The following is a 27,909-nucleotide window of genomic DNA, read 5'->3' as shown; positions in this document are numbered from 1 at the left end:
CCACTGTCAGTTCTTTTAAACAAGGGGGTGTGAATGGTTAATTATTTCTTGTGTCCTGAGAGTATCTTTCTTTTACCCCTTTTCTCGAAGGATATCATGACTGGCTCTAAAACCCTTGCAACACAATTTCTATTAAAACTCTAGTATTTCCTTGGCATAATAAGTTATTGTGGAAAAGTTTGAGGTCAGTATTTAAAAAAACCTTTTAATAGCTCTCTTCTTTTCTGCATAGATGTTATAGTTCCTGGGCTATCAAAGAGTCTTGTGACTTCACTAAGATATGTCTCATTGTTAAATAACCTATACCATTTTGTCTCAGGACAAGTAGGAACCTTATTCTAAAAGAACTTTCAAAATGATTTCACTTATAATAGATAGATCAATAAAAATCAGCTTGGCCTTCCACTCATCTTCATACTTTTACCCCAGATTCCCTCACACGAGGTAACCAGCTTTCCAGACATCTTGTCTATCTTTGTAGACATTCCAGAGACATAAAATCTGGTCAACAAATAGAGTTCCAGCACAGCCAGGGCTGTTACACAGAGAAACTCTGTCTCGGAAAACAAAATAGAAAATTAAGCCAATCTGCAGAGATGCATGGAGATGTCTCCGTCTAAATTGTACCAGGGTGCATGTGTGCCAGAGGCAAGATGGAAGAGCTGGTGTCCAGTAGGCCTGTGAGATGGGCTTAGACAGGTGGAGGTGCTTGTGCTTGCCCTCTCCCTCCCCATCACCTTCTTCCTCCCACCCCCCTCCGTCTCTCTTACACACACACACACACACACACACACACCAGCTGACTGGCTCTATCAACTGAAACTATGCCGTCATGTAACTGAAATACATAGTTAAATAGGCCCTAGCTAGGTAAATGGACCACAGAAGCCTGTGAAGCCCTGAAAGATTCTTTTTCTTTTCTTTTTTTTTTTTTTTTGGCTTTTTTTTAAATTTATTTATTTATTAAAGATTTCTGTCTCTTCCCCGCCACTGCCTCCCATTTCCCTCCCCCTCTCCCAATCAAGTCCCCCTCCCTCGTCAGCCCAAAGAGCAATCAGGGTTCCCTGCCCTGTGGGAAGTCCAAGGACCACCCACCTCCATCCAGGTCTAGTAAGGTGAGCATCCAAACTGCCTAGGCTCCCACAAAGCCAGTACGTGCAGTAGGATCAAAAACCCATTGCCGTTGTTCTTGAGTTCTCGGTAGTCCTCATTGTCTGCTATGTTCAGCGAGTCCAGTTTTATCCCAGGCTTTTTCAGACCCAGGCCAGCTAGCCTTGGTTAATTCCCTATAGAACATCCCCATTGTCTCAGTGTGTGGGTGCACCCCTGGCGGTCCTGAGTTCGTTGCTCGTGCTCTCTCTCCTTCTGCTCCTGATTTGGACCTTGAGATTTTTCATCAGGTGATGAAAGGAGACAGAGACAGAGACCCACATTGGAGCCCTGAATGATTCTTATCCCTGACTCAGGCTCCTGGCATTGCTAACTGTGAGATGGCTTTTCTACAGCAGAGTAAGGGAATGACAGAGATTGGAAACCAGAAAAGAATGAACAAAATGTACCAAGAAAACCCTGAACTTTTTATTGATTTTTTATTGAGCTCTACATTTTTCTCTGCTCCCCTCCCTGCCTCTCTCCTCCCCCTTCAACCCTCTCCCCAAGGTCCCCATGCTCCCAATTTACTCAGGAGATCTTATCTTTTTCTACTACCCATGTGTGTGTATATATATGTGTGTATATATATATGGATCCTCATTGTTGTCTAGATTCTCTGGGATTGTGATTTATAGGCTGGTTTTCTTTCCTTTATGTTTAAAAACCACCTATGAGTGATAATTGTCTTTCTGGGTCTGGTTACCTCACTCAAAATGATGTTTTCTAGCTCCATCCATTTGTCTGCAAAATTCAAGATGTCATTTTTTTTCTGCTTTGTAGTACTTCATTGTGTAAATGTACCATATTTTCCTTATCCATTCTTTGGTGGAGTGGCATTTAGGTTGTTTCCAGGTTCTGGCTATGACAAACAAAGCTGCTATGAACATAGTTGAGCACATGTCCTTATGGCACAATTGAGCATCCTTTGGATATATACCCAAAAGTGGTATTACTGGATCTTGAGGAAAGTTGTTTCCTAATTTTCTGAGAAATTGCCACACTGACATCCAAAGGGGCTGTACCAGCTTGCACTCCCACCAGCAATGCAGGAGTTTTCCCTTTACCCCATATTTTCTCCAGCATAAGTTGTCATCAGTGTTTTTGATCGTGGCCATTCTTACAGGTGTAAAATGGAATCTCAGCGTTGTTTTGGTTTGTATTTCTCTGATGACTAAGGTTGTTGAACATTTCCTTAAGTGTCTTTCAGTCATTTTAGATTCCTCTGTTGAGAGTTCTCTGTTTAGGTCTATGCTCCATTTTTTATTGGATTATTTGTTCTTTTGATGATCAATTTCTTGTGTTCTTTGTATATTTTGAAGATCAGACCTCTGTCTGATGTGGGGTTAGTGAAGATCTTTTCCCATTCTGTAGGGTGTCATTTTGTCTTGTTGACCGTGTTCTTTGCTTTACAGAAGCTTTTTAGTTTCAGGATGTCTCATTTATTGTTTCTCTGTGTCTGTGCTGCTGAGGTTATATTAGGAAGTGCTCTCCTGTGCCAATGCGTTCAAGTGTACTTTCCACTTTCTCTTCAGTGTGGCTGGCTTTATGTTGAGGTCTTTGATCCATTTGGACTTGAGTTTTGTGCATGGTAATAGATATGGATCTATTTTCATTCTTCTACATGTTGATATCCAGTTATGCCAGCACCATTTGTTAAATATGTTTTCTTTTTTCCATTTGATTTTTTTTTGCTTCTTTGTCAAAAATCAGGTGTTTGAAGGTGTTTGGATTAATATCCAGGTCTTCAATTTGGTTCCATTGGTCCTCCTGTCTGTTTTAATGCCAATACCAGGCTGTTTTCAGTACTGTAGCTCTGTTAGTAGAGTTTAGAGTCGGGTATTGTGATGTCTCCAGAAGTTCTTTTATTGTACAGGATTGTTTTGGCTATCCTTCATTTTTTGCTTTTCCATATGAAGTTGAGTACTGTTCTTTCAAGATCTGTGAAGAATTTTTCTGGGATTTTAATGGGCACTGCATTGAATCTGTAGATTGCTTTTGGTAAGATTGCCATTTTTACTATGTTAATTCTACCTACCCAAGAGCATGGGATATCTTTTCACTTCTGGTGTCTTCTTCAATTTCTTTCTTCAAAGATTTAAAGTTCTTATCATACAAGTCTTCCACTTGTTTGGTCAGAGTTACTCTGAGATATTTTATACTATTTGTGGCTATTGTGAAAGGTGATGTTTCTCTGATTTCTTTCTCAGTCCATTTATCATCTGTGTACAGGAGGGCTACTGGTTTTTTTTATTTAATCTTGTATCCTGCTACACTACTGAACGTGTTTATGAGTTGTAGAAGTTCCTTGGTAGAATTTTTGGGATCACTTATGTAAACTATCATATCATCAGCAAATAGTGAGAGTTTGACTTCTCTTCTAATTTGTATCCCCTTGATTTCCTTTTGTTGTCTTATTGCTCTAGCTAGGACTTTAAGAACTATATTGAATAGATATGGAGAGAGTGGACAACCTTGTCTTGTTCCTGATTTCAGTGAGATTGCTGGGAGTTTCTCTCCATTTAGTTTGATGTTGGCTGTTGGCTTGCTGTATATTGCCTTTATTTTGTTTAGGTATGTTCCTTGTATCCCTGCTCTCTCCAAGACCTTTATCATGAAGGGATGTTGTATTTTGTCAAATGCTTTTTTGGCATCTAATGAGATGATCATGTTGTTTTTATTTTTCAGCTTGTTTATATGGTGGATTACATTGACAGATTTTCATATGTTGAACCATCCCTACATTTCTGGGATGAAGCCGACTTGTTCATGGTGGATGATGGTTCTGATGTATTCTTGGATTTCATTTGCCAGTATTTTATTGAGTATTTTTGCATCAATGTTCATGAGTGAGATTGGTTGTAATTCTCTTTCTTAGTGATGTTTTTATATGGTTTGAAATGCTGCACTTTACACTGAACAGAAAACACTGGGAAATGGAAAATACCATCCTTAATATTTAGAATTGTAGGCAACGAAAGACGTTAAAATTAAATCTGATCCTATCTGGGCTACTTTGTACAAAGTCTATTCCTCCATGCTTCAGAAGTCTTTAAATTTATCTTAAGGAAAGAACTTCGCAGTTTGTCCAGCAAGAATATTTTCCAACTTAGTGTATTTTTGGCTAAGATTTAATAAGTTGCTCAGTGGTTAGGAGCACTTGCTATTCTTTTAGGGCCTGGGTTTGGTTCCCAGCACCCACGTGGCTCACAACCACATGTCTCTCTACTTCCAGTGTTCTCACTCCCGCTCTGACCTCTATGGGCACCTGCACACATGTGCTGTGCACACAGACAAGCAGGCAATAAGCACACATAAATAAAAAAGTTTAATTTTTAAAAATACTTAATAATGAGCACTCACATCAGATTTGGCTTTGCGCAATTCATAAATTCTTTTTTTGTTTTGTTTTGTTTGAGACAGGGTTTCTCTGCAGCTTTGGAGCCTGTCCTGGAACTTGCTCTGTAGACCAGTCTGGCCTTGAACTCACAGAGATCTGACTGTCTCTGTTTCCCAAGTGTTGGGAGTAAAGGCATGCATCACCACAACCCGGCATCAATTCCTAAATTCTTATAACCCTGAAGTTCTTAGCCAAATCATTTCCTTCAAATATCACACATACACACATGTGCACACACTCTCATAGCTCTCTTAGTCTGTGTGCTGATGATCCAACAATACTAGGCTGAATACTTAATAAGCAAATTAGGCTTATTTGGGTTCACAGTTCTGCAAGTAAAAGCATGATGTCACTGGGAGAGCCTCATACTCTTCCGGTGATGACAGAAAGCGGAAAGACAAGAGGGTGTGTGTGGAAGACAACATGAGAGGGTCAGCCTTGCTTTGTAACGACCCACTAGTGTGTCAACTAACCAGGTCTCACTCCTGGACTCTATCCCTAGTGACAATCAATTTCAACATGAGTTTGAAAGACAAAATAATTTTTTAAACACAAACAATAGCATATATGTGTGTTAAAAGAAATATGTATGAATGTATGTGTGTATGTAAAGTTGTGGACGTGCATAAATTTGACTGTCCTGTGTCATGTATTATGCTGGACTTTCAAAGTACAGGAGTTGGTGACTTCATATTATCTTGTTTGTAGCCTCTAAAACTGGAGGTCAATGAAGAGAAAAACCTGCTAGTCAAGTTTGACCCCTCCTACAGAAATGACCTGAACAACTGGGTGGCAGAGGAAGTCCTATCAGTTAAGTATATGGAGCACCCTCAGGTGGACAACCTGAGCTTGCGTGGAGAAGTGCATTACCCCAACCTCAGCTTCGAGATGATGGAGGTGGACTTCGGCTGCATCCTGAATGATACCGAGGTCATTCGCTACATCACCATCACCAACTGTAGCCCCTTGGTTGTGAAATTCCGTTGGTTCTTCCTTGTGGACGATGATGAAAATCAGATAAGGTACGGCCTCCCCAGAAAGCCCCCAGACTTGCATTGCTCACACAGTCTCTTTGTAGCTTTCCTCTGGGTTAACTGTAGTCTTTATACCGGCCTCTCATGAGCATCTTCAGACTAACGCATCATTGCTGATGGAAATCAGAGTCTAAAGTCGTGGCTCAACTCAAACTTCAAAACAGGGAACACATTTGTGAAAACCCTGTCACCACCAAAGTTAAGAAGGAATATTCATAAGTTTGTTTTCTCTCAGGATCTAGTGGCTAGCACTCTAAAAGTCTGTCAGTAAAAATAAAGTCGTTGCAGAGTTTTTAACTGATCACTTCACGTGGTAAGAGCACGTCACGTGAGATCTATCGTCTCAAACAATGTCAACAGGCATGATGCTCTATACAGGCTTCCAGAGCATCACTATTTCCTACCTAACTGAAACTGTTGTTACCGTTCTCCTCTTCCCCAAACTTAGGTGATCACCCCTCCGCTCTTTGATTTATGAATCTGATTATTTTAGATAAATCATAGGCGGCTATTATAAAAGAAGCAATGATACTGTTAATAAGATCTGGGTAAAGTGGAACGCTGGACACTGTTACCAGGAAGAGAAGATGATGTCATCTGTGGGAAACAGTATAGAGATCCTGAAGGCAGCTAAAAGTTGGCTCGGGGATGTGGCTGAGTGATAAGCATTGCATCCTCACGTTTTACACATGTTGTCACATACGGCAGAATTTCCATCCATAACAAGCTGAATGATCTGCTGTATGTAAATGCTCCATCCTGTTTACACATTTGTGTTGGCGTTTGGGTTGTTTGAAAGGCTTATCTTTGGGGGATAATGCTGCAAGGAACAGACCTCTTTCAGATCCTGCTTTTTGTCCTGCTGGATAAACACCCAAGAGTGAGGTTGCCGGATCAGATGGTGGTTTTATTTACTTACTGCTGGGGACAGAACCCAGAGTTCAGTGTGTGCTAGACAAACACAGAGCTACTTCCCCAGGTCTGTTTTAATTTGAGAAGCCTCTGTGCTCAGTCCCATAGCAACTGCCCCATTGTGCATCCTGGCAACGGCAGGCTTCCCTCACCAAACTAAGGCTTCTCCAACAGCTGGGAGGGGACCACCCGCTCAGGCTGTGATTTGCATTTCTGCGATGATTGGTGATGCTGAAGGATTTTGATGTCACTGCTCACAATGTGTACATTTTTGGAGAGATGTCTATTCAAATCTTTAACCCATTTTTAAATGGGCCCATTAGTTTGGGGCTTTGGGGATTTGGTTTGGCTGTTGGATTGTAGGAATTGCTTACTGGTTTTGGAAATTAGCCCCTCCTCAGTTGTACAGCTGATGCGCTCTCACTAGCTCCGTAGTTGGTCAGCCTTTTCACTCTGTTGGTCTTTTCCTTTTGAGTTTGATGCCCCCACTTACTTTTGTCTTTGTTTCATCAGCTACAGAGTTTTCTGTGTGCATGTGTACATGTCCATGTGTCTGCCGCTCCGTATGTGTGTACAGGTATGCATGTGCATGTGTGCACATGTGTGCACACGCATGTGGAAGCAGAGGACAGCCTGGGCGTTGTTCTTCAGGCACCAGCCACCATGGCTTTTTAAATTAATGTGAAATTTTAAAAGTTAGCTTATAAGGAAAGGGAGAACTAATTATATTATAATCTCAACAAAATATTGGCAATGAATAACCATGGGAAAATATGTGATTACGTGACATTTTATAGTCAAAAGAATTAGCTTCCAGTAGGTCTCAGTATAGCATTTTGATACATACTTCGCTATGATTGCTTCTTCTTCCTGATACCCCCCCATCTCTCTGCCTTCCTTTCCCACTGGACTCCCCACCTTCGCTTTGCTCTGTTTGTGTTCTCCACCCCTAAAGCCTCTAATTATTCCATTTTATTCCTCCCTTTCTAGGCTCTGAACTGTGGAGCCACCTCTCCTGCCCTATCAAAGTAGTTTGAATTTGTATTTCCCTAACAGATGAAAGTTTGGAGCACTATTTAACATACTTATTGCCATTGGCATTTCTTCTTTTGAACACTATCTCTTCAGATCATTGTCCCATTTATTGCTTGGCAACTTTGTTTCTCTGGCGTTTAATCTTTTTCAGTTTTTCCTATATTCTAGATATTAACCCTTGTCTGAGACATGGCTGCCACAGAATGTCTCCAATTCTGTCTACTTAGTTTGTAATGGTTTGGTTGGTTGTTGCATTGGAGGGGATGTTGTTATACAGAAGGGGTTTTTTTTTATTATTATTATTTCACATAGTCAGTCCCTTTGTCGATTCTTGGAGTGGTTTCCTGTGCTGTTCGGTGTCCATTCAGAAATGTGTTGCCTATAGACGTGTCCTGCTGTGTTCTCCTTCTACCGTTCCAGTGCTTCAAGTTTCTAATTGACCTCTGTGATCCAGCTTGAATGATTTGTGTACCGGGTAAGAGCTATGGGTCTAATTTCATCCTTCTGATGGTATCTGTGGTTTTTGTGGCAGATTCTCTCACTATACTGGAGCTCGTCTGACAGGCCATGAGCCTCTTAACCTTCCATATGCTAGGCTAACAAGCACATGCTACCATACCAGACTTTCTCTGTGGGTTCTGGTGATCAAACTCGGTCTTCATGCTTGTATGGCAAACTCTTTACTAACTGAACTTTGCTCCCCTGCCCCTACCGTTTTGGGTTTCATTTTATTTACTTTAAGGGTGAGGTGAATGCCATGGCATACATGTTGAGGTCAGGGTACACTTATAGGAACTTAGGCTCTCCTGTGTGAGGCCCAGGATAAAACTCAGGTCATCAGGCTTGTTAGCAGGTGCCTTTGCCTGATGAACCATCTCCCTGGCCTCCAGAGTTTCCCCAAAAGCATTTCAAACCCAAAGTATGGCCTATATACATTGAGTGTGCACCCACATTGAGCTTCATATTTCTTGTTCTGAATATTTAGACGGATTTCTGTTCTGGTCCATATATGTGTGTTGTATGTCTAGACACAACAGAGCTAGAAAATCATGGGTGATAGTGAGGACCTCATTTTCTGCTTAGTCCATGACCGGGACTGACAGAGTAATGTCTACTTCCTTCCTGCATGTTTTGACAGTCCGGTGTGCAGCCTCTTTAACTGAGGAGACCTCTTATTATGTCCTTAGTGGCTTGTCAGTGCTTCCAGTACATAATCCGCGTCTTACATGTGACAACGGCCCTTTTCTTGCCTCTGCTCGTTACCATGGTAACAAAGGCTCGCTCTGAATGCCTTCTGTAGACATCTAGCAATGACCCAGTGTCTCATTGAAGCTGGCAGCCCATTCCTGGGCCTGGGCCTGAGCCTTGGTGCCTGCTCATTAAATGCCATGGACTGTTTGGGCTTGGAACAAAATTCTGTAGATGAACATTTAAAATAATTATGGAAAAATCAGCCAACCTGACCTAATACACTTTGAATACCAGATTTTGTGAAAGTATTCTGATGTAACACAGCTAAATGAGCTTCTTCCATCTGGGAGCAAGGGCACGCTTTATTTATTTTTTCCTTTTTGAGAGGCTCTTTCCATAATTAAAATAATGACATTTTAAAAAGGCACTTGGCCAATGCTGACTATGATACATTGAATTTTTCATCGATTCAAACAGCTATCAAAGCATTTTTCTTTCTCTCTGCAGTATCTTCCTTTATCTTGATAGTGAGTCTCTCTTTAAATTCATTTGTTCATGCGGTCAAAGAGTCATTTGGCCAGAGCTGATAGATAGCTCAGCTGTTACACCAGGGACACGAACATGGACAAGACATGAGCCTCCCTGAGGTTAGAGGGGGAAGCAGGTGTGGAAACCATGGAGGACATACTGCGGTGACACGTTCAGAGATGTCACGTCCACATGTCCTAGAACAGAAGCAGAGGGGGATTCCAAGTCATAGGAACTGGGTATGGATGTAAGCTGGACTTTTAAATCACAGAAACCCACACCTTGGACAGAACTCAAAAGGCAGAGCCAGAACCAGTCTAGTCCTAGCCTGGCTTAAGGCAGATTCCTGTAACACCATCATCACGGATGACCTATCTGCCCTTCCCTCTCCTTGCCACCATCATATGTTGACCGCATTCGAAGGTAAGCGTTTCCCAGTCTCCAAATGGCTGCAGGCATTCCAGACTCTGAATGCCTAGGGAAGATTCATTCTGGTCAGACTAATTTAATCACACTTCCTGTGCCCGCCCCAAACCAGGAAGGTGATGTGCTTGTCGTGTTGTCATGGCCACGTGCCTCACACCAAGGGCTTCTGGTAGTGACTGTGGACCTCTGAGGTCGAGGAAGCTGAGATAGGACGGATCTCTAAACAAAACCGGCCTAGGGGAGCCTGGGTTTGGAGAGGTGGCAGAAGGGGGAGCAGCAGCATGGCGCGAGCTTGGCTTTCCTCGGATGAGAAGAGAGAGCGGAGGATGCGTCTTCAGAGGTGTACTGGCAGCTCCCCATGGAGTGGAAACTGTCGTTGGTCATTCCTTCTTGACTGGCAGATTCCATAATCCCTTGCTATTCTTCCTGCCCCTCCACCCTCCCTTCTCAGCTCTGCCAATAGTCGCTTCAGGGGAGTAAGATCCCCTCCTCTCAGTCGTCCATTCTCGCTGTAGCTTCAGCCTCTTCTACTGCTGACTCTGGTCCCCTCTGCTTCAGTTCTAAGTTCAGGGCACTCTTGATGTCTTCTCTCGGCTGTCTCCCAAAGGACCCGCGTCCAACATGCTGCACAGTAATTCTTGTCCACCCCCACCCCTGTGTCTTCCTTGTCCCAGCGAGTAACATCACTATTCCCAGGGAAGGGCCAGAATTCTTCTTCATCCAAACCCCGCCCACTACAGCAAACCCACCTGTGCTACCTTATAAAAACCTCTTGTTGGTTCCCACTGCTCGGACTCTATTTTATTCACCATCACCTGTGACGTGGGTGGTTGTGACAGCCTTTACAGGGTCCCCCGCTGCCACACAAGCACCACAGTCTCATTCTATTCAGGGTCCCAGTGAGGAGACTGTGTCCCCACCACCACCACCCCAGCTTAAATCTGTGATGACTCAAGTCACTCATGCCCTTCAGAATCAAGTACAAGATGCTTGGGGTGATCAGCCTTAGCCCGCGCTTACCCAGAGTTCCTCCTAGATGCTTTTCCTCCCTGTATACACCACAGGAACAACTTCTGTTTAACTAATGTGTCAAGTTCTGCCCACCCAGAGATGCTCCTGTCCAGCTACCCCCTCTCTGCCAAAAGCTCTTCCCCACTCTGCCCTGGCTTCCTCCTGGTCCATCCTCAAGACTTAGCTTCTGTGTTCTTCCTCAGGAAGCCTCCTCTGAGACTCCTGCCAGGTCAGAGTCCATGCCATGAGCACCGGTATGTCCACTTTCCCAGTGGGTGTCATGCCTGTACATATAGCTCAGCATCCATCCTCCCAGTGGGCTTAATGCCCACGAAGCTGGCAAGTACATCCTTCCTGTCGTCCCTGGAGCTCCCAAGCCTGGTTATCCCCTTAGCTAATCAACACCCCTTCCTGGGTTACTGCAGAGAGAGGAAGGTGGTTTTTCATAACTTGTTTAAGGATTTTTTTTTCTGTCAGCTTCCTGGCACCTGCCAAATAGAAAAGCTCATGGCATGAATGTCACATAGAACAGAACCAGAAATGCCACCTGCCCTCCGGAAAGTCTCTGTGCACACCACCAGAAAAAAAGAAAGAAAAGCCCCACTGGCTAAAGGTCACTTATCAGACATATCAACACTAACCTTTCCTTTCCAATTAGAATTCTTCTGAGTTCTGCGGCTGTGAGAGGAATGAAAGCACAAGGGTGGTTTCTTTTCCTTGTGTGGGCAGGTATGAAGATGCCAAGACAGATGTGTGTGTGTGTGTGTGTGTGTGTGTGTGTGTGTGTGTGTGTGTGTGTGGACAGGTATGAAGATGCCAAGACAGATTGTGTGTGTGTATGTGTATACAGGTATGAAGATGCCAAGACAGATTGTGTGTGTGTGTGTGTGTGTGTGTGTGTGTGTGTGTGTGTGTGTGTGTGTGTGTATACAGGTATGAAGATGCCAAGACAGATTGTGTGTGTGTGTGTGCAGGTATGAAGATGCCAAGACAGATGTGTGTGTGTGTGTGTGTGTGTGTGGACAGGTATGAAGATGCCAAGACAGATTGTGTGTGTGTGTGTGTGTGTATGTGTGTGTGTGCAGGTATGAAGATGCCAAGACAGATTGTGTGTGTGTGTGTGTGTGCAGGTATGAAGATGCCAAGACAGATTGTGTGTGTGTGTGTGTGTGTGTGTGCAGGTATGAAGATGCCAAGACAGCTGCAGGGTGTATAGATTGTGTGTGTGTGTGTGTGTGTGTGTGTGTGTGTGTGTGTGTGTATGTGTGTGGGGGGCAGGTATGAAGATGCCAAGACAGATTGTGTGTGTGTGTGTGTGTGTGTGTGTGTGATTTTGTAGGCAGTTCTTATTTACTTAAAGCACATATGCTATTTGGGAATACATTTCCTTCTAAGTTAGTCCTCATGTCACATATAGGAATAAAGAAAAAGAGGTGTGGTACGGAAGTTTAGTGGGTAAAAGCATTTGCCAAGCAAGCCTGATGACCTCCAGATCCCATGGAGGCAGGAGAGAACCAAGGCCTAAAAGTTAGCCTCTGACTTTGACAAGTGCGCACACACGCACACACACACACACACACACACACACACACACACACACACACACCATCATGATCATGGTGATGCTTCTAAGCAAAATGAATATGGATACTCAGAATCAGGAAATACCCACCACTGCCTTAGCCACAAGCTGATCCATGTAAGCCAGGGCCTGTGACAGTATTCTAGACCTGCTGTGAAGAACACTAGTCCATCACACATGTAAATGTAATAAAGAAAGATATTGACAAGGCCTGGGGCCTGCTGCCATCGTCACTGTAGGGATGTGTCTTCCATTGGGTGTGTCTCTTCTGCCTCTCTGAACAGCTTGACAAGAATGAGATGCTTCAATGGACATATAAGAAAGGATCAGGAAAGTGCCTATCCTTGAATTATCCTTCACTTCAGACGAGAGATGTAGACACCAGGGACTCATAGCCTGAAGTACCACGCTACCTGGCCTCACAGCCACAAAGCTGAGCCAGCACTAAGACTCGAGCATGGGGCCTGAGTAGTCTCCACAGACCACTCAGGCTTTTCATTTTCAAATTAGATTATGAATAAATCAAATATGAGAGCCTAAGGGAACCAAGCGCTGCAGCACCAGAACACATTGTTTTCACGTTGAGTCGTCGGGGTGAACAAGGTAATTGGTAATTGGTAAAAGGTAATTGGGAGAGGAGGTGGAAGGAGGGGAGAGTGGAAGTCTGGTTCTCTGGATGTTTCCTCTGTCTTCATCATCCTTTGATTTATTTTGCTTGAAAAATAGAACTTTTCCAAAATGTACTGAATTCAGGGTATTTGGGGTCCAGAGCTATAGAACCAGACAAAGCCAACTTGAGTCCAGGTCCTGTCCTTCTAACCCATGGAACCCTGTGTCCTGAATTCTTAGCCTGTGCAATGGGGGTAATTTCGAATCCTAATGGAAGGTCGTGATTAAAGCTAATATTTTTCATAAAATGCACACGTCTCTAAGACACACTGAGCTCTCCCGCCTTAGTAGCTGTTTTTAGGCCCCACTAATCCCCTTCTACTCTCCTATGGCCCTTAGCAAGTGCAACCTTCCCCACAGAATCCTAAAGTATTGGAGGCAAGGAATCCTCAGACACCAAGATGATAGACCCAGAAACTCTTTATCTCTTGGAAAAGGATAGAAAATCCTCTTCTTATACCAGGCTGCATTCATCAAGGCCAAAGCAGAGTCTACTGATTTCCTCATTGCTCTGACAAAAGCAGCGTAAGAAGGAAGGGTTGATTGTGACTCTCAGTTTGAGGGGACACAGTCCATCAAGATGAGGCATGTGACGCTGCAGGTCACATGACATCTTCAGTCACGAATCAGAGAGATGAATGTTGGTGCTAAGTGTGGTTTTTCATTCTCCTCCTTTTATTCTGTCTGGAACCCTAGCCCAAAGGACTGTGCCACACTGTGGGTCTTCCCTCCTCAGTTAAACTCTTCTGGAACTATCCTTGCAAACATACCCAGAGATGTGTGTCCTAGATGATCCTAAAACCAGTGAAGTTGGTAATGAAGATTAGCCACCACTACAAGATGAAACATCATACCACTTCTCAACATGACACCCAAACGTCTTACTTTAAATCATAACACCCTATCCCTGGAGACCAAAGTCTCATCTCATGATGCAAAGTATCTTTAGTCAAATTGCTAAAGTCCCCAGCTTTAATTCAATACTTCCAACACTGTTGTAAAGTTCAAAGTCCAAAATCTCTTCTGAGATTCAAGACAAACTCTTGTCAGCCCGTGCTATAAAATTTTAAGATAGGTTACATGCATCCAAGATACAATAGCATTTAATAAACATTCCCATTCACAAGGGGGAGAGAATACCAAGAGGATACCAAGGAAAGATTGGCCCAAAATAAGACTGAAACACAGCAAAGCAAATGACAACACGTCTAACATCTGGAGCTTTTGGTGATGTCATCTGACTTGCAGTGGGCTTGGGCAATTGTCTAGTTTGCTGACTGCAGTATATGTAGACGCCTTAGGCCAGCTCTACTCTGTGCCTTCAGTTTCCTTGGCAGATACCCCATAGTGCTGCCTTCTCTACCATCCTGGGGTCTACATTGCAACTTGGTCTTCACTTCAAATATGGCCCCTCAGGGCCTTCTTTCAGAGAATCCAAGTATATCACACATTCCTAGACTCAGTGGTTTTTGTTTGTTGTTTGTTTTTGTTTTTTTTTGAACCATTGGCTCAAGCTTCCTGAGACCCTGTAACTCCTGAATTTGACATGCCTAAAAAATAATCCCAAGAAGTTGAAGCTACCAAGTACTACTGCCAGCTTGAGATATCATCTGGCCTCCTACCGTATCTACAATGGCTCTGTACACCTTGGTGACTGAAATTGGGAAACTGCTTTCATGGGTAGTGGTTTTAGAGTAGGGAATCCCTTCAGTTCAAAGTTCAGCCACTTTCCTTTAAGATGAATTTGTGTTTTCACAAGTTAGAGCTTCCAGCGGGTAAGGATCTGGCTTTCACTGGGCACCTTTCTTATTCTCTAGGGCAGAGTGCAAGGATTCTCCTTAACAGCATTAATCTCTTTAAACTTACAGCGGCTCTCACAAACATCCATAGTGCCTGCAACTTTAAGTTTCGTCGTGTTCTGTTCCTTATCAAACATTTTTGATCTGTCTGCTCTCTGTCACTGTTGATCTGACTAAGATGGATGAGCAGTGACTGCCACAGCCTGGATGCTATGCACTGTTGGAATTTTCTCCACCAAACAATGTCATCCAGGTTTTAATTCAGCTTCGCTCACAATTTAAGGACATAGGCAAAATAAAGCCAGATTCCTTGCCAGAATACAGCGAATACCTTATAACCTAGCTGATAATAGAAACCGTGCTTCCCTTTGAAATCTCATGAACACAGTCTTTACACTCTGATCTTCTAACCGCCCACCAGAATCCCTCATTATGCCATGCTTATAGCATTCCAGGGATTCTTTATCTCACAGAACCAAATGTATCCACATTCCCCCACAAGCTAGTTCCAAAGCCCTAAAACCTACATGGTCAGATTTATCACGTCAACAACCCTATTCATAGTACCAGTTTCTATTCTAATTGCTTTTCTTGTTGCTATTACATAATACCTCACCAAAAAAAAAAAAAAGAAACCAATTTGATTGAGGAAGAGTTCATTTTAGCTCACAGTTTGAGGGGATACAGTCAGTCCATCATGGTAGAGGAAGTATAGTAAGCAGAAGCCCAAGGTGGTGAGTCACATTGCATCCAAAATCAGAAGTAAATTCTGGTACTAATTTTACCTTATCCTTTTCCGCCTTCTAAAAATTTACATTTATTTCTTGTGTGCATGTATATGTGTGTGTGCATAAACTTATACATATCTGGATAAGCACATGTCATGAAGAATGCATATGGAAATCAGAAAAAAAAACTTATAGGAAGCAGTCTCTCTTTCTACCATGTGGATTCCAAGAAGCAGACTGGGAGGCAAACACATTTATCTGCTGAGCCATCTTGCTGTTCTCCCTTTTTCCTACGTATTCAGTCCTTTTTATTCAGGTGATGATACTCACATTCAAGATGAGTTTTTCCTCCTTGGGAAAATAGAAACACTTTCCCTAGCACACTTGAAAGTGTGTCTCCTAGGCGACTCTAAAAGTCAAGGAAAATTATCCATCACACCAGGCCTTATCCAAAAATACAGGTAGGTTCTAGCCAGTGTGTGGCTTCCTTGACCTCCCTGACCTTCTTCTATGTAGTTAAATGAGCCAGATCCATGATTAGAAGCAGTTCCTTCGTCTGTTCAAGGGCCCAATAAAGCTTTATTGACTCCCTAGGCTTCAGCTGTCCCAAAGCAATTCATTGTGCTTTTTAAGCATCAATTGAAGGCTGCAGGGACCTCTTGCTGACTTCAGCGTCCCTCCCTTTCATCAATGGCACTTCTGAGGACCCTTTAAACTTCTGCAAGCATGGATACTCTTTTTGACCTCATAGAGAATCGTTTGGATCGGATACATCAATAAACAGCCAGCCCAAGGCACTAGGAAGGTAGCTCTGAGGAGGGACGAATGGTCCCACAGGGGAAGCAGGATAGTGGCCATCTTGTCTTGGGCAACACTTGAGGCTGGTGTTTATGCCTTTCCAGCCCCTTCTCCTGGCAAATTCTTTGCTGGCTTCTTTCTAAAGCAGGATGATAGAATTTGAAATCCAGAGATGAATCCAATGGGAATAGGGGCTGTAATCTCCCCGCTAATATATTCTTCTCCTATTACTGCCTTAGAAGATTGCAAATTGGTTGGATATGGAAGGATAAGCCAGTTGAGCAGGGAAGGGAAAGATGGATGCCAGGACGAAGAGAACAAAGATGTCCCCATAATGACTGACAGGACCCATTGTGTTTCCCTTACTGGTCCTGTGCCACATGGACGTCTAGTTCTAAAATTAGATGCCACCTGCTCGGAAGGGTACTTAAGGGGCCAGACCACTTCACCAGTGTTCTGGAGATATGACAAGCCAGAGGCCCTTCTGACCCTGGGAAAGCAAGTAACCGTGAGACACCATCCCCAGCACAGCTCTGTCACCACGGAGCCCTGGGAACTGCTAAGGCGCCGTCATATTTTCTGAGCTCTGCAGTTTTGATCTTTCCTATGAAGTACAGCATGCCTGCTTCTGAGGTCATAAGGCATGACCACCAGTCCAGTGGAAATGAATTCACATCTTTACTAGGAGAAAAAGCTCTTTTAACAGCTTTTCAGAGCCCAGAGAAAATGTCTTGAGTCAGAAATATTTCCTGTAGACAGCTGCATGAAGTCAGACCCTCAATATGGTGATATTAGGAGCAGTGAGAGGAAGGTTCCAGAAGGTTTCTGACCAAGAGCAATAAATAGAACTGAGTACTTCTCATGTACTAAACAACATGTGCAACATGTCCTGCAGCAGCCCTGAGGCATCAGAATGAATGTCCCCCCCAACACTGAGGCCACCATGGAAGATGCAACTGAGCACAAAGCCCTGGCCTTAAACATTATCTCCTACTGACACAGCCCAGTTCCGTCTGCATATTTCATTACAGTATCCCCTCTTCATTTAAACAGGCCTTCTGTGGAGACTCTGCTCAGACGTTGTACCATGTGCTGTGTGAATACAAAGATAGACTCGTCCTGGTCTACGCGTAGACATGCATGGAAGACACACACATGACCCCGTTAAAGATGCTGTGATAGAATCCCCTCTTCCAGTCAGGCTTGCTTACAAGAAGCTTATTTAGGAAGAATTATTGCTGGGGTTTTTAAACAATAAAACCCAAGTAACACAGACAAGACACCAAAATAAGAACATTGGGATGGGAGGGGGTTAGGAGGAAGGGAAAAGGCTGAGAGAGGAGGGAAGGAGGGGGCAGGGAGAAAGAGAGAGAGATTAGGTAGGAAACAGTCTTTGTCTGTGTAGACAGAGATCCTAGAAACCCAGAGCTACAGCTTGCTCCGCGGTCTGAGATCACTTTGTTCTCCACTCTGCACATTGCAAATGTCACTCAGTGTAGGAACTGTGAGGACACCAGGGTGGGAGGGTGGATATGACGTCCTGAGGGACAAATGCCCTAGGAAAGGGCACAGACAAGGTCGGTGCCTGGGGTTACAGCCCAAGGAAAGAAGTCAATGAAAATGCCAGGCCATGAGAAGGGGGGTCATCCAAGAATGTGCCTGGAAAGATGGCGACGGAGCGCCACAGTGACACGGCTACTGTAGAAAAGAGGGGCCCCAGCAGGAGGCATGCCAACCAGGCTGGTGACAGGATCATTACCTGTGGTGCATGTGAATAATTTTTAGCCAGATCTGTAAATCTCTACCATTTGTATAGCTTAGCTCCTCGTGACACAGTTCAGCCTCATGGTCTGTGTCTTCATTTAAGAACTTCTGGAAGGAACAGAAAATGGCAACAATAAAGACAAAGTCTGAGTCCTGCTCAGTCCCCCTGAAGGCATGAAAGAACTTGGTGTTCTGTGACAAAGAATGAAGAGATAGTCCACCTCCTTAGTGACCTTACTTCTGGAAGTTAAAGCAACCAGGAGCTGCCATACCGCCACACCGGATAAAATAAGACAGGTCCTGAGCACGTGCGGTTGGGATGTAGAGGGTGGCAGCTCAGACATGGCTGGTGGAAGTTTAAGTTGATGGTCATTTTGGAGATGATTCTGTCTGCTTGGAGTTTCAGCTGATGCAGTCCCAGGGCAGAGCAACTGGTCCCCAGTTTTCCTCCAGCATGCTTTCTGGACTGACCTTCCTTCTGGCCAGCCACACCCTCATCTTGCACTAGGTCCCATTCAGGAACCACACACACACCAGTTTCCCTTCGACCCTCAATTTGTGTGTGTGGGTAGAGGGTATGTATGTATACATATGTGTGTGTATGTGTGTGTGTATGTATTATATATTCATGTGGGTGTGTACATGCCTGTGTACATATGTGTATGTACGTATGGGCCAAAATTCAGTGTCAGATGTTGTCCCCAATCACTCACCATCTAATTTTTTTTGAGACGGGGTCTCTCACTAATCAATTCGGCAAGGCTGGCTGGCCAGTGAGCGTCAGGGACCTGGCTGTCTGTGCGTCCCTCTTTACAGACTTGTGCCAGCGTACCTGGCATTTGCATAGGTGCTGGGCATCTGAGCTCCCATCTTTGTGCGTGCAGGGCAAGAGCATTACCACTTGGACATCTCCCTAGCTTCTCATTAGCTCATCTCTTTCCCTCCCAGAGTATGGGAAATGTGCAGAATGTTTTCTCATACCCAGAAAACAGCATCTGCCCCTTTGCAGAGCCAGCCTGCCCATCTGTTCTTCTCTCGGAATAATTTCCTCTGGCTCCTCATAGCGCCACGCTCCCTGTCCTTTGCTCTCAGCGTGACAGCGCCGTGTCTTAGCCCCTCTCTTATTCCTCTTCAGTTAGGCACTGGTTCTCTCACAGGTGGTGGAAGAAAATGGTATAACTAACTGTCCTGTCAATCCCTCAGCCCTAAACCACGTCTCTAACAAGGTCAGTGATGATTGCATCAGCCAGGGAAGCCCTGTCGTGTGTGTGTGTGTGGTGTGCACACTCGCATGCATGTGTGTACATATGCATGTGCGTGTGTGTGCACGCATGTGCATGTTTGTATATGTTGCGTGTGTGTGCATGTATGCATGTGCGTGTGTGTGCATGTGTGTGTGTGTAGGCAGTTCCCCAGTCTCTTAGTGTGAAATCACATGCTGTATATAAACGCCGTATGTTGCAACACTCCTGTTACACATACACAGTTACTAGTAAATTGAGGTCCACTGAGAAAGAAAACAATTGGTCAGTCAGTCCCTCTTTGGTGTCCCCAGAGCCCTCTGAGGAGCTGCAGGGCTTCCTACAGTCCATCTCCCAAGGATGTCTCTCCTGCTGTGAAAGTTTCTGACCAGAGCCAGATTAACCTCAGTGCCCGAGAGAACCGTAAAACATCTCTCAAATCTGAGCTTCTCAAATCTGAGCAAGCCTGTGAGCAAGAGACCCAGGATTTCAAGCAGAGGGAGGTCTTTAGCCCATTCTGTATTGAACCTGAACGCAGTCTCCATGTTGGGTCTCGGCCCATCCAGTTCTATTTGTAACCCAGTATACTCTGGTTTCCTGACATGCCAGCTGCTTCCCCACAGATGAACGTGTCAGGGCGTTTTTTCATTTCAGGTTTGAGTGTTAGAAAACCTCTTTGTCCTGCTTTCATGGTGCTATAAAGGCCCCCGGTCACCTTGGTACAGGTTCACTCTTTCAAACCATTTTCTGAGTGTCTTTAGTATCAGCAGCAGACATTGGCCTCACAGAGATTCAGTGGGAGCTAAGCTAACTTCTAAAGAAGCCAGTAGAGAATATCGATGCAGATCCCATCCCAGGCTGGGTTAGGTTTTCTTGGCTCCTTTGGTCATAGGATTCATAAGGAGTTCGTATATCTATGTGTTCAGGTTAATTAAAAGTCCCTGAAGTAAGCTACCTCTGTGGGAGCCCAGACACTCAAAGAAACTGAGTTTTAAAACTTTGCTATTTTGAAAGTATTTTCCAAGTGCTTTGAAGCTGAACATGAAATTTCACAGTCTACCTGTGAAATCAGCGTTCCCTCCCTTCCGAGAGTGTGTAGCAGTGGGGAGAAGTGGCTGTGTCTCCCAGAACTCCCTTTAGGTAGCTTCAAGGTAGATTCTATTAACTATCGTCTCCTAGTCCTCTCCCAGCTAAACTCCTGAGACATCTCCCCAAGGACAAGGCCAATACTGTCATCTCTTCCTTAGATTACCAGGGAAGGTTCCAGACAATGCATTGCAAGTTCCTTGTGTGGGGGATTGCAGTGTGTTTTGGCCTGGGAAGATGTGTTTTGTGACTTACCACCAAGACAGTGGCCAGTGAAGCGATCCAGGAACACCCGCACCTGTGGCTCAGCAGGGTTGCCAGCAAAGCAGTTGAGGGTTTGAGCTTTGGTTCAGTCTAACACAGCTCAGTAAATTGTTTGTTCTGTTTCATCATTTGAAAAGCGGTGGGACTTAATGCATCCTGGTGTGGAGATCAAATTGGGCAGTGCTATTCAGTGGTACCTGGCAGGATGCTGGTGAGCAATGATGGCTGTGGTTGCCTGACACAGGCTCCGTTGATGTATGTACTTTCCCACCATCTTCCCTGTGGCGTTTTCCCCACCATAATGGGGTCATGGTTTCTCAGCCTGGCACACTGGAATCATAGCAGGAGCTTCCAGACGCTGAGTAAACCCAATTTCTGCGGTTGTGTCTTAGGCATCAGTCTTTAAAGACCCTATGGGTGGCCCCAAAGGACAGTCAGTTTGTGTCCAGCCCTAATCCCTGAGGGATTTGAGTTTCAGCTACTCAGCTCTCAGTACCTCCCCTTGGCACACATGGCCAGGTGGAAGTGCTGGAAACATGATGGCAGCTGAGGACTGAGCAAGGACTGAGGCAGGCTCTTCTCCCATAGTGGCTGTGTCTGTGGTTGGCTTCCCCCTCCTCATGGGGCCCAGCTAGAATGAATGCCAGCAGGGATGATTCCAGCAGCCGTATCAGTTTCTGTCATTTGATTTCCCATGTAGGAAGAACTGTGATGTAAAACCACAAATCTAGGCAGTAAATGCTGGAGCGTATGAGAGACTTTGAGCTTAGGAAGCAGGAAAATGTGCCATCGAGTCGTATAGTTCAGAGCAATGGTTTTCATCTGCTCCCTTGAGAAATGGGGGGATCAGTAGATTATGTTAGAGAGACGAAGGGAGAGAAGGGGAGGGGGAGGAGGGAGAGAAGGGGAGGGGGAGGAGGGAGAAAAGGGGAGGGGGAGGAGGGAGAGAAGGAGAGGGGGAGGAGGAAGAGAAGGGGAGGGGGAGGAGGGAAGGAAAATAAAGAGGAAGGAAGGGAGGGAGAGCTGCTCAAAAATGAGAATCAGAAACAAGAGGAAGAAGAGATATTTTAACCCTAAGATATAATGAATATATATTAATTGCCACACTAGCTGGTAAACTAGCTGTTTACATCACATTGTCTATAATGCATCGCCGTTGGCCGGAGAAGCCAAGAAAGACCAGAGTCAGGGGCTGAAGAAAATAGATTCTACCTGATGTTGGAAGGGGGCAGCATTTCCTTGCGAAGATCTGTGTATATAGGAATTGGATAGATCACTGAGGTCATTTTTACACCATCCAATGCAATGCTTAGAGAAACAAGATCTCATGTGTATGTGTGTGATGTCCCTGTTTGGCCATCTGTGTGTGTGCACATGGGGAAGCCGGAGTCCAGTTTCAGAGGTCACTCTCTCCCTTATTTTCTGAGGCAGCTTCTCTCCATAAACCCAGAGCTCATCATTTCAGCTCGAGTGGTTGGCAAGCCCCAGAACCCGACCTGTCTCCTTGCTGCCCTCCATGACCAGTTCGTGTGTGAGTAGGGGTAGGGAACATAACGTGGGTCCTTGGGCTTGCCCAGAAAATACTTTACCCACTGAACTATCTTCACAGGCCCCAAACAAGACCTTTCTTGCTGTTTTTAATACAGGAAATTAGCAAGTCATTTTCCCCTCTGATATCTATGTAAGTGTGGTGTGTGTTAGCATACCCATAAGTATGTAGGCACATGTGTATTCACAGCCATGTGAAGACCCAGGGTTGACATCAGGAGTCTCCCCTAATCCCTCTCCTCCTCATTTATCCAGGAAGGGTCTCCCAGTTGAACCCATAGTTCACTGGTTTGGTTAACCTACATAGCCAGTTTGCCCAGGGATCCCGTTTCTGCCTTCTGAGGATTGGCCTCCCCACCCACCCACCCGGCATTCACATGGGTGCTGGGGAATCTGGATTCTGGCACTCATGCTTGTGCAGTGAGCACTCTAGCTGCTGAGCCATCTCCTCAGCCTTGTAGGACTTTCGAATAGAATTCCTCATTCAGTAAATGTTGAGTGAGCATCACCCTGAAACTCGATACAGCGTCACGAGCTAGGGAAAGTGTGGCGGAGACAGATCTGGCTGCTGAGTAGGTTACAATGTGCCGACTGAGAGAGCGTGAATATGACCCCATAGGGTCAGGGCCCCCAGTGAAAACAGTGAAGCTAAGGCTGAAAGGTTACATAGCTATGAATTGAATACCGGTGCAGAGTGCAGAGGGAGAGTGTGTTCCACGGGCCGACAATGAGAGAATTTCACTGAGACCTGGGCAGGTGAGGGGAGTGGAGAACGGGAAGGCTGGGGCAGTAGGGGAAGAGTTTGGCCATGAAGAGCTTTATCAGAGCATTGTGTACTCAGTTATAGCCACACTCCGATGCCTCTCTGACACACCAGCCTTAGGATTGCCGGGAGCCAGGGTCTCTCCTCTCTGGAACTGTGAGCTACTGGTATGGTGGGTTCCTTATAGGCAGAGGCTGGGATGGTGGTTCTGCAAGTCAAGTATTGAGGGGAAAAGCCTCAGGAGAAACTGTACGAGAGTGAGGGAAGCTAGAGAAAATGGAGGTACCTCAGTCAGTCCCACAGGGCGCTCTGGGGAGTGGGTTGAATCACCAGAGTTTGTCCCACTCACAGATGAGGAGTCTGGGCATCACAACCATAGACCAGTCCTTTACCTACCTGTGAGCCCTTCCTACAGGAAGACGTAAATGTCTGGAGAAATTCTTGGTGTTGTAAGGCTGTCTCTATCAGGGCAAGTGCTCCCAGAACCCACAGCCCCGGGCAGCGAGCACATCCTCCTAGCAGGGAATCCAGACATGGGCCATCCACGTCCACCTCATCACTTCAGAAAGTAACATGTGCTGGTTCTCCTTGTCCAGCCAGGGAAAGCCCATCTGCAGGCCTTTACATAAGGCCGGAGGCTGCCCTGACCCTCTCTAAGGGACACTTCCAGAACCCAGTGTAATGGACCAGCAGTCACGGTGTGTACTGCGAAGCTCCCTGTCCTGACCACCGTCTCTGCCCACCACCTGGACCTCACTGCCCAGACCTGAGTGGATGTCTGTCACCTCCCGTCTACACATAGTTCTCTCCTGAGAACTACACCATGCAGCCGAAGCACAAGCTCGTTCTTGGCTTTTGTTTCATTATGCTGCGCTTGCCGTGCACGGGGGACTGGAAATGAGCGTGGTGGACCTTTCTTACCATGTGGCACAAAGGTTGGTATTGAGCCTGGCTCGGTGCGGCTCATCAGCCTGTGTTTGACGCTCAGAGGATGCTGCCATGGCCCAAGGGTGTGTCTTCTTCTGTCTTCAGTGATTCTTCTAGAATGGGAGCAATATTGATTTTTTTCTTGATTGCTGCACACTCTCTTTTAGAAATAATGGAGTCTAATCCTGTGAGAGCCAGCACAACAGGAAAGCAATCATCTATACCTGAAGGCAAAAAGAATCTTTTTTTGGGGGGGGGAGAACTATACCAATGTTGGGTTTGGATGGGGGGGGTAGGTTTTAATAAGTTAAAGCCTCCATTCTGCTAAAAGTCTCATTAGATTAAACTCTTGCTTGTTTCCAAAGAGACCTCTCACTTCCCAGTCGAGGTGTTGTTTTCCCCGGGTGTGCAGACACTCCACAGCTTTGTATTTTTCCTTGACAGGCGTTCCCACATGCTCTCTCTTCAATCTGGAAGACATCCCGGGGGAAGAGTGCCAATGCTGAATGAGAGAGTGATGTTCTGTGCACAGTGACCCAGCAGAGGGTCCCCCCAGGCATCTCTGCTGACCTGGGGTGATTTAATAAGTGCTCAGAACTGTCCTTTGCTGCTTTTCACTGTCCCTAGCTGGTGAGGCTGTGGTGTTAACCCCACATTAATTATCGGCTCTATCCTGAGCTATCACAGCGACTTCCCACCCATGGTGGCTGCTCATCACTGGGAGCATCTGGGACAACTTAAGACTAACTCCTGGGCCGTACCCTGGACCTGAATCTGCCCAAGGATGGGGCCGAGCATCTTTATTGTATCAAGTTTCTCGGAGATTTTTTTGTACCCACCCAACTGAGAGACTCTGCCAAGAAATCAGAGTCAACTAAAGACATCTGTTCTAGAACAAGCTCAGTGAGAGCTCGGGAAAGATAAGAACATCCTAGATGGGGGGGGAGAAGAGGGGAAGTGCAGCACACTGCTCTCCAGCTCTCATTTAACCACCTGCCCTGCCAGCCAATCGAATGTCCACTGAGCGCGGTCTCTGTGGAACAGAGTTTGTGCAGCAGGGCTGAGAAGACCCTGCCCTCCAGATGCTCGTGGTTCTGTAATGAGCCCAGTTACAGATGGTGCCAGCCCTGGGTTTCCACATGGGAAGTAAACTGATCTTCCACCCTAAAAACAGCAGGCAATGCTGCCTATGCTTGGAGCCTTCATTAGGCAAATAAATAACACTGCTTTTTTCCCCTGTTGATTTGTTAAATGAATTAAAACTAAGATTTCATTTGTAGTAATCATGTAAAACATTCCCTTAAAAAATAGGCCTACTAGTATATACGTAATGTGCTGTCACCATGTAAGCATTGAATGGCTTAAACTGATCTGAACAGCAAGTGTAACTGTTTCTCAGTTTCCTTTCATGTTATATGTGCATAGGTCGTATAATCCAGCAGCTCCCTACAAAGGAACTTATGGAAAAAGAATGAGCCAGCCAGTGTTCCTTACTATAACAAGCGCCTGAGTTAGTCATCTGATAAAGAGGAAGGGCTTGTTTTGGCTCACGGTTTTAGAGGCATCAGTCCCATAGTTGACTGGTCTTGTTTCTTTTGGGCCTGGGACAAAGCAATACATCATGGTGGGATATAAGGCAGACTAAAACCATTTAGCTCATCCTGAGCCATAGAGCCAAGGGAGGAAGAAGAGAGCTTCCTTCTGCCATCATCCCCTTTAGTGACCAAGGGCCTTTAGGTCTTGCCTCCCAAAACTTCCACCACCTATGAGTAGCACTGAGCCACAGACCAAGCCTTAACACACAAGCCTTTGGGAGAACATACCAGATCCAAGTAAAAGCAGAGAATAAACATGTGTCCACATAAAGACTCATACACAAATGCTCATAGCAATTTTATTAATAGCATCCAAAGGCTAGAAACAGCTTGGGTGTCCAACAACAAGAAAATAGGTTAAGTATTTATATTACGGAGTACTACTCCATTTTTTAAAACAGTACTGTTCCACATACCAACACTAATCTCAAAATGTTCATGTTGAATCAAAGAAGCTAGGCACCAGTAAGTAGAGATGCCAGACAGACTCCGTCTCTATAAATCTGTGGGCAGAATGTATCCACCGTGCCATAAGGCACAAATCCACAAGGACGGCATGTGAATTCTGGGGAATGATAGTCTGTCTACACATGGGGCGGTAGGTATTTGGGTCCGTGTATTTGTAAAATTTCATCAAACCATATGTTAATGAGTTTGTTTTCTAAGTGAACCACACCTCCATAAAATTGCTTTATTAGGTAAAATTGGAGATACAGAAATCAGAACGTGGTAATAGGGTGCCCATAATTTAGGAAAACGCACTCCAGGCCTCAGTGGGAAGTAGGCATCATCCCAAACAGATGAGGAGCTGTGGTGAGCTGGGAGGCTTTCCTTCTGCACAGGGAAGATAGGACAGTGCCAGGGCCTTCTGCTGAGCCTGGGCTCTGATGTGGCCGGGAAGATTGGATAAGTGAACTGGGTTGGAACACATAGTAAAAGATGGGGAGGAAGAGGAGGAGGCCAGAACAAGAAAGAAGAGGAGAAGGCACAGAAAGAAGAGGAATGGGAGTGAGCCTTGGCCTTGGCCTTAGTGACATCTGAAGGCCTTTTTAATCTAATGGGTGACACCTTACTAGTAGCATGAAAGACCCGCTCTCAAGGTTACTCCCAGGGTTTGAAAAAAATCTCCATGGTGTAAGCGAAACTGAACTCAGTCTCTTCTATCTGAGAGCTACAGAATAAACTCCCACATGTGCTGTTGGAATCATGTTCTTTATCTATTTTTCTGTCCTCTAATTTTCTTCTAAGTTCTTTCTAGTTCTCCTTTGTTTCAATTCTCTGTTCCAATTCTCCCTTGCTTCTCTGTTCACCTAGCTTAAATACATTTTTTAAAGGAGGCTTGAGGCAACAAAAAAAATGTTACAAGAGTTACATCTTATTGGTCATAGCACATTCCTTCATTAATTGGTAAGGATGGAGCCATTTACCATGGCAACACAAGGTTTCAAGGTTCCAGGTATATGACTGTGACCAGAGACTGGGGCACAGTGCCCAGGTGAGACAAACCACAGCGAGATCTGCACAAAGAATCAGGTCTTATCAGCCAGACTTGGCAAGCGAAGAATTGACCTTGGTTAGACATCTGCAACCCTGACCTTGTGCATATCTGTAAAGTTTTTAACTTTTGATCCATTTACAGAAGCATTCAGTCTAGTTTGAACTTGCTCCAAGGTTAAAATGAGCTAACTGTGTATAGTTTGAGTAAGAGAAACATAGCAGGCTTTTAAGTGTCTTACAGCACTTGTGGGACAATAGATGTAGTTATGAAGCATATCCTAGTATATTTTCTATACATCAAAATTATACAGCTTAGTGAGAAGTCATCTTCCTGACCATCCCAGATATATGTGTCCATAAGATTCAGATGCCATCATGAGATAACACATACACATCACATGAGATTACACGCTACAATGCAGGTATTGGAGAGATACCATAGCTGCTTTTGCATGTGTGAAATTACATACAGGACAACAGTTTCCAGAGTCGGTGGTCCCACAGGTCTTGCCTGGATGGGATTCTCCTCCATCAGAGAAGTGCTCCTCTGGTGGGTTGACATCTGGACACTAGTTATCACCTGCTGCAACTCCTACAGTCTCTGACAAAACCTGAACATATGGGCTTCTGTACTACAAGTGCGGCCACCTAATTTCCCTGAGCCCCTTTACTCAGGATGTGAGTGGCAGCAGAGCTCAGCAATAGGGCCAGCACTGGGATGTGTTAAGCAAGGGGCTGAGGAGTCAGCATTGTAAGGGATGGGGTCATTGTTTTCCAGGACCCCACATAGCTCACCCTAGTCCCAGCTCTGCTTTCTGGTTGTCTGGGAGCAGATCCTTATTCATTCCTGTCTAGGCCTGGCCATGCCATATGGTCCAGGCACTGTCTCTGGTACCCTGTTAGAAACAAGTCCCGGGCCGGGCGGTGGTGGCACACGCCTTTAATCCCAGCACTTGGGAGGC

At 45.1% G+C, this 27,909-nt stretch overlaps 1 protein-coding gene across 1 annotated transcript in view; it reads left to right on the top strand.

The window, feature by feature from the left end:
- The window catches only part of Hydin (HYDIN axonemal central pair apparatus protein), a 294,282-nt gene that overhangs the window by 140,601 nt on the left and 125,772 nt on the right, over positions 1-27,909 (top strand). Inside the window, exon 22 of the mRNA XM_075977335.1 lies at positions 5,258-5,571. Within this exon, the coding sequence (XP_075833450.1) occupies positions 5,258-5,571 (314 nt within the window). The remainder of the gene's footprint in view (positions 1-5,257; positions 5,572-27,909) is intronic.

Source organism: Microtus pennsylvanicus, chromosome 6 (assembly GCF_037038515.1).
Source record: "Microtus pennsylvanicus isolate mMicPen1 chromosome 6, mMicPen1.hap1, whole genome shotgun sequence".
Lineage (NCBI taxonomy): Eukaryota > Metazoa > Chordata > Mammalia > Rodentia > Cricetidae > Microtus > Microtus pennsylvanicus.
This window is presented reverse-complemented; position numbering and strand designations above follow the sequence as displayed.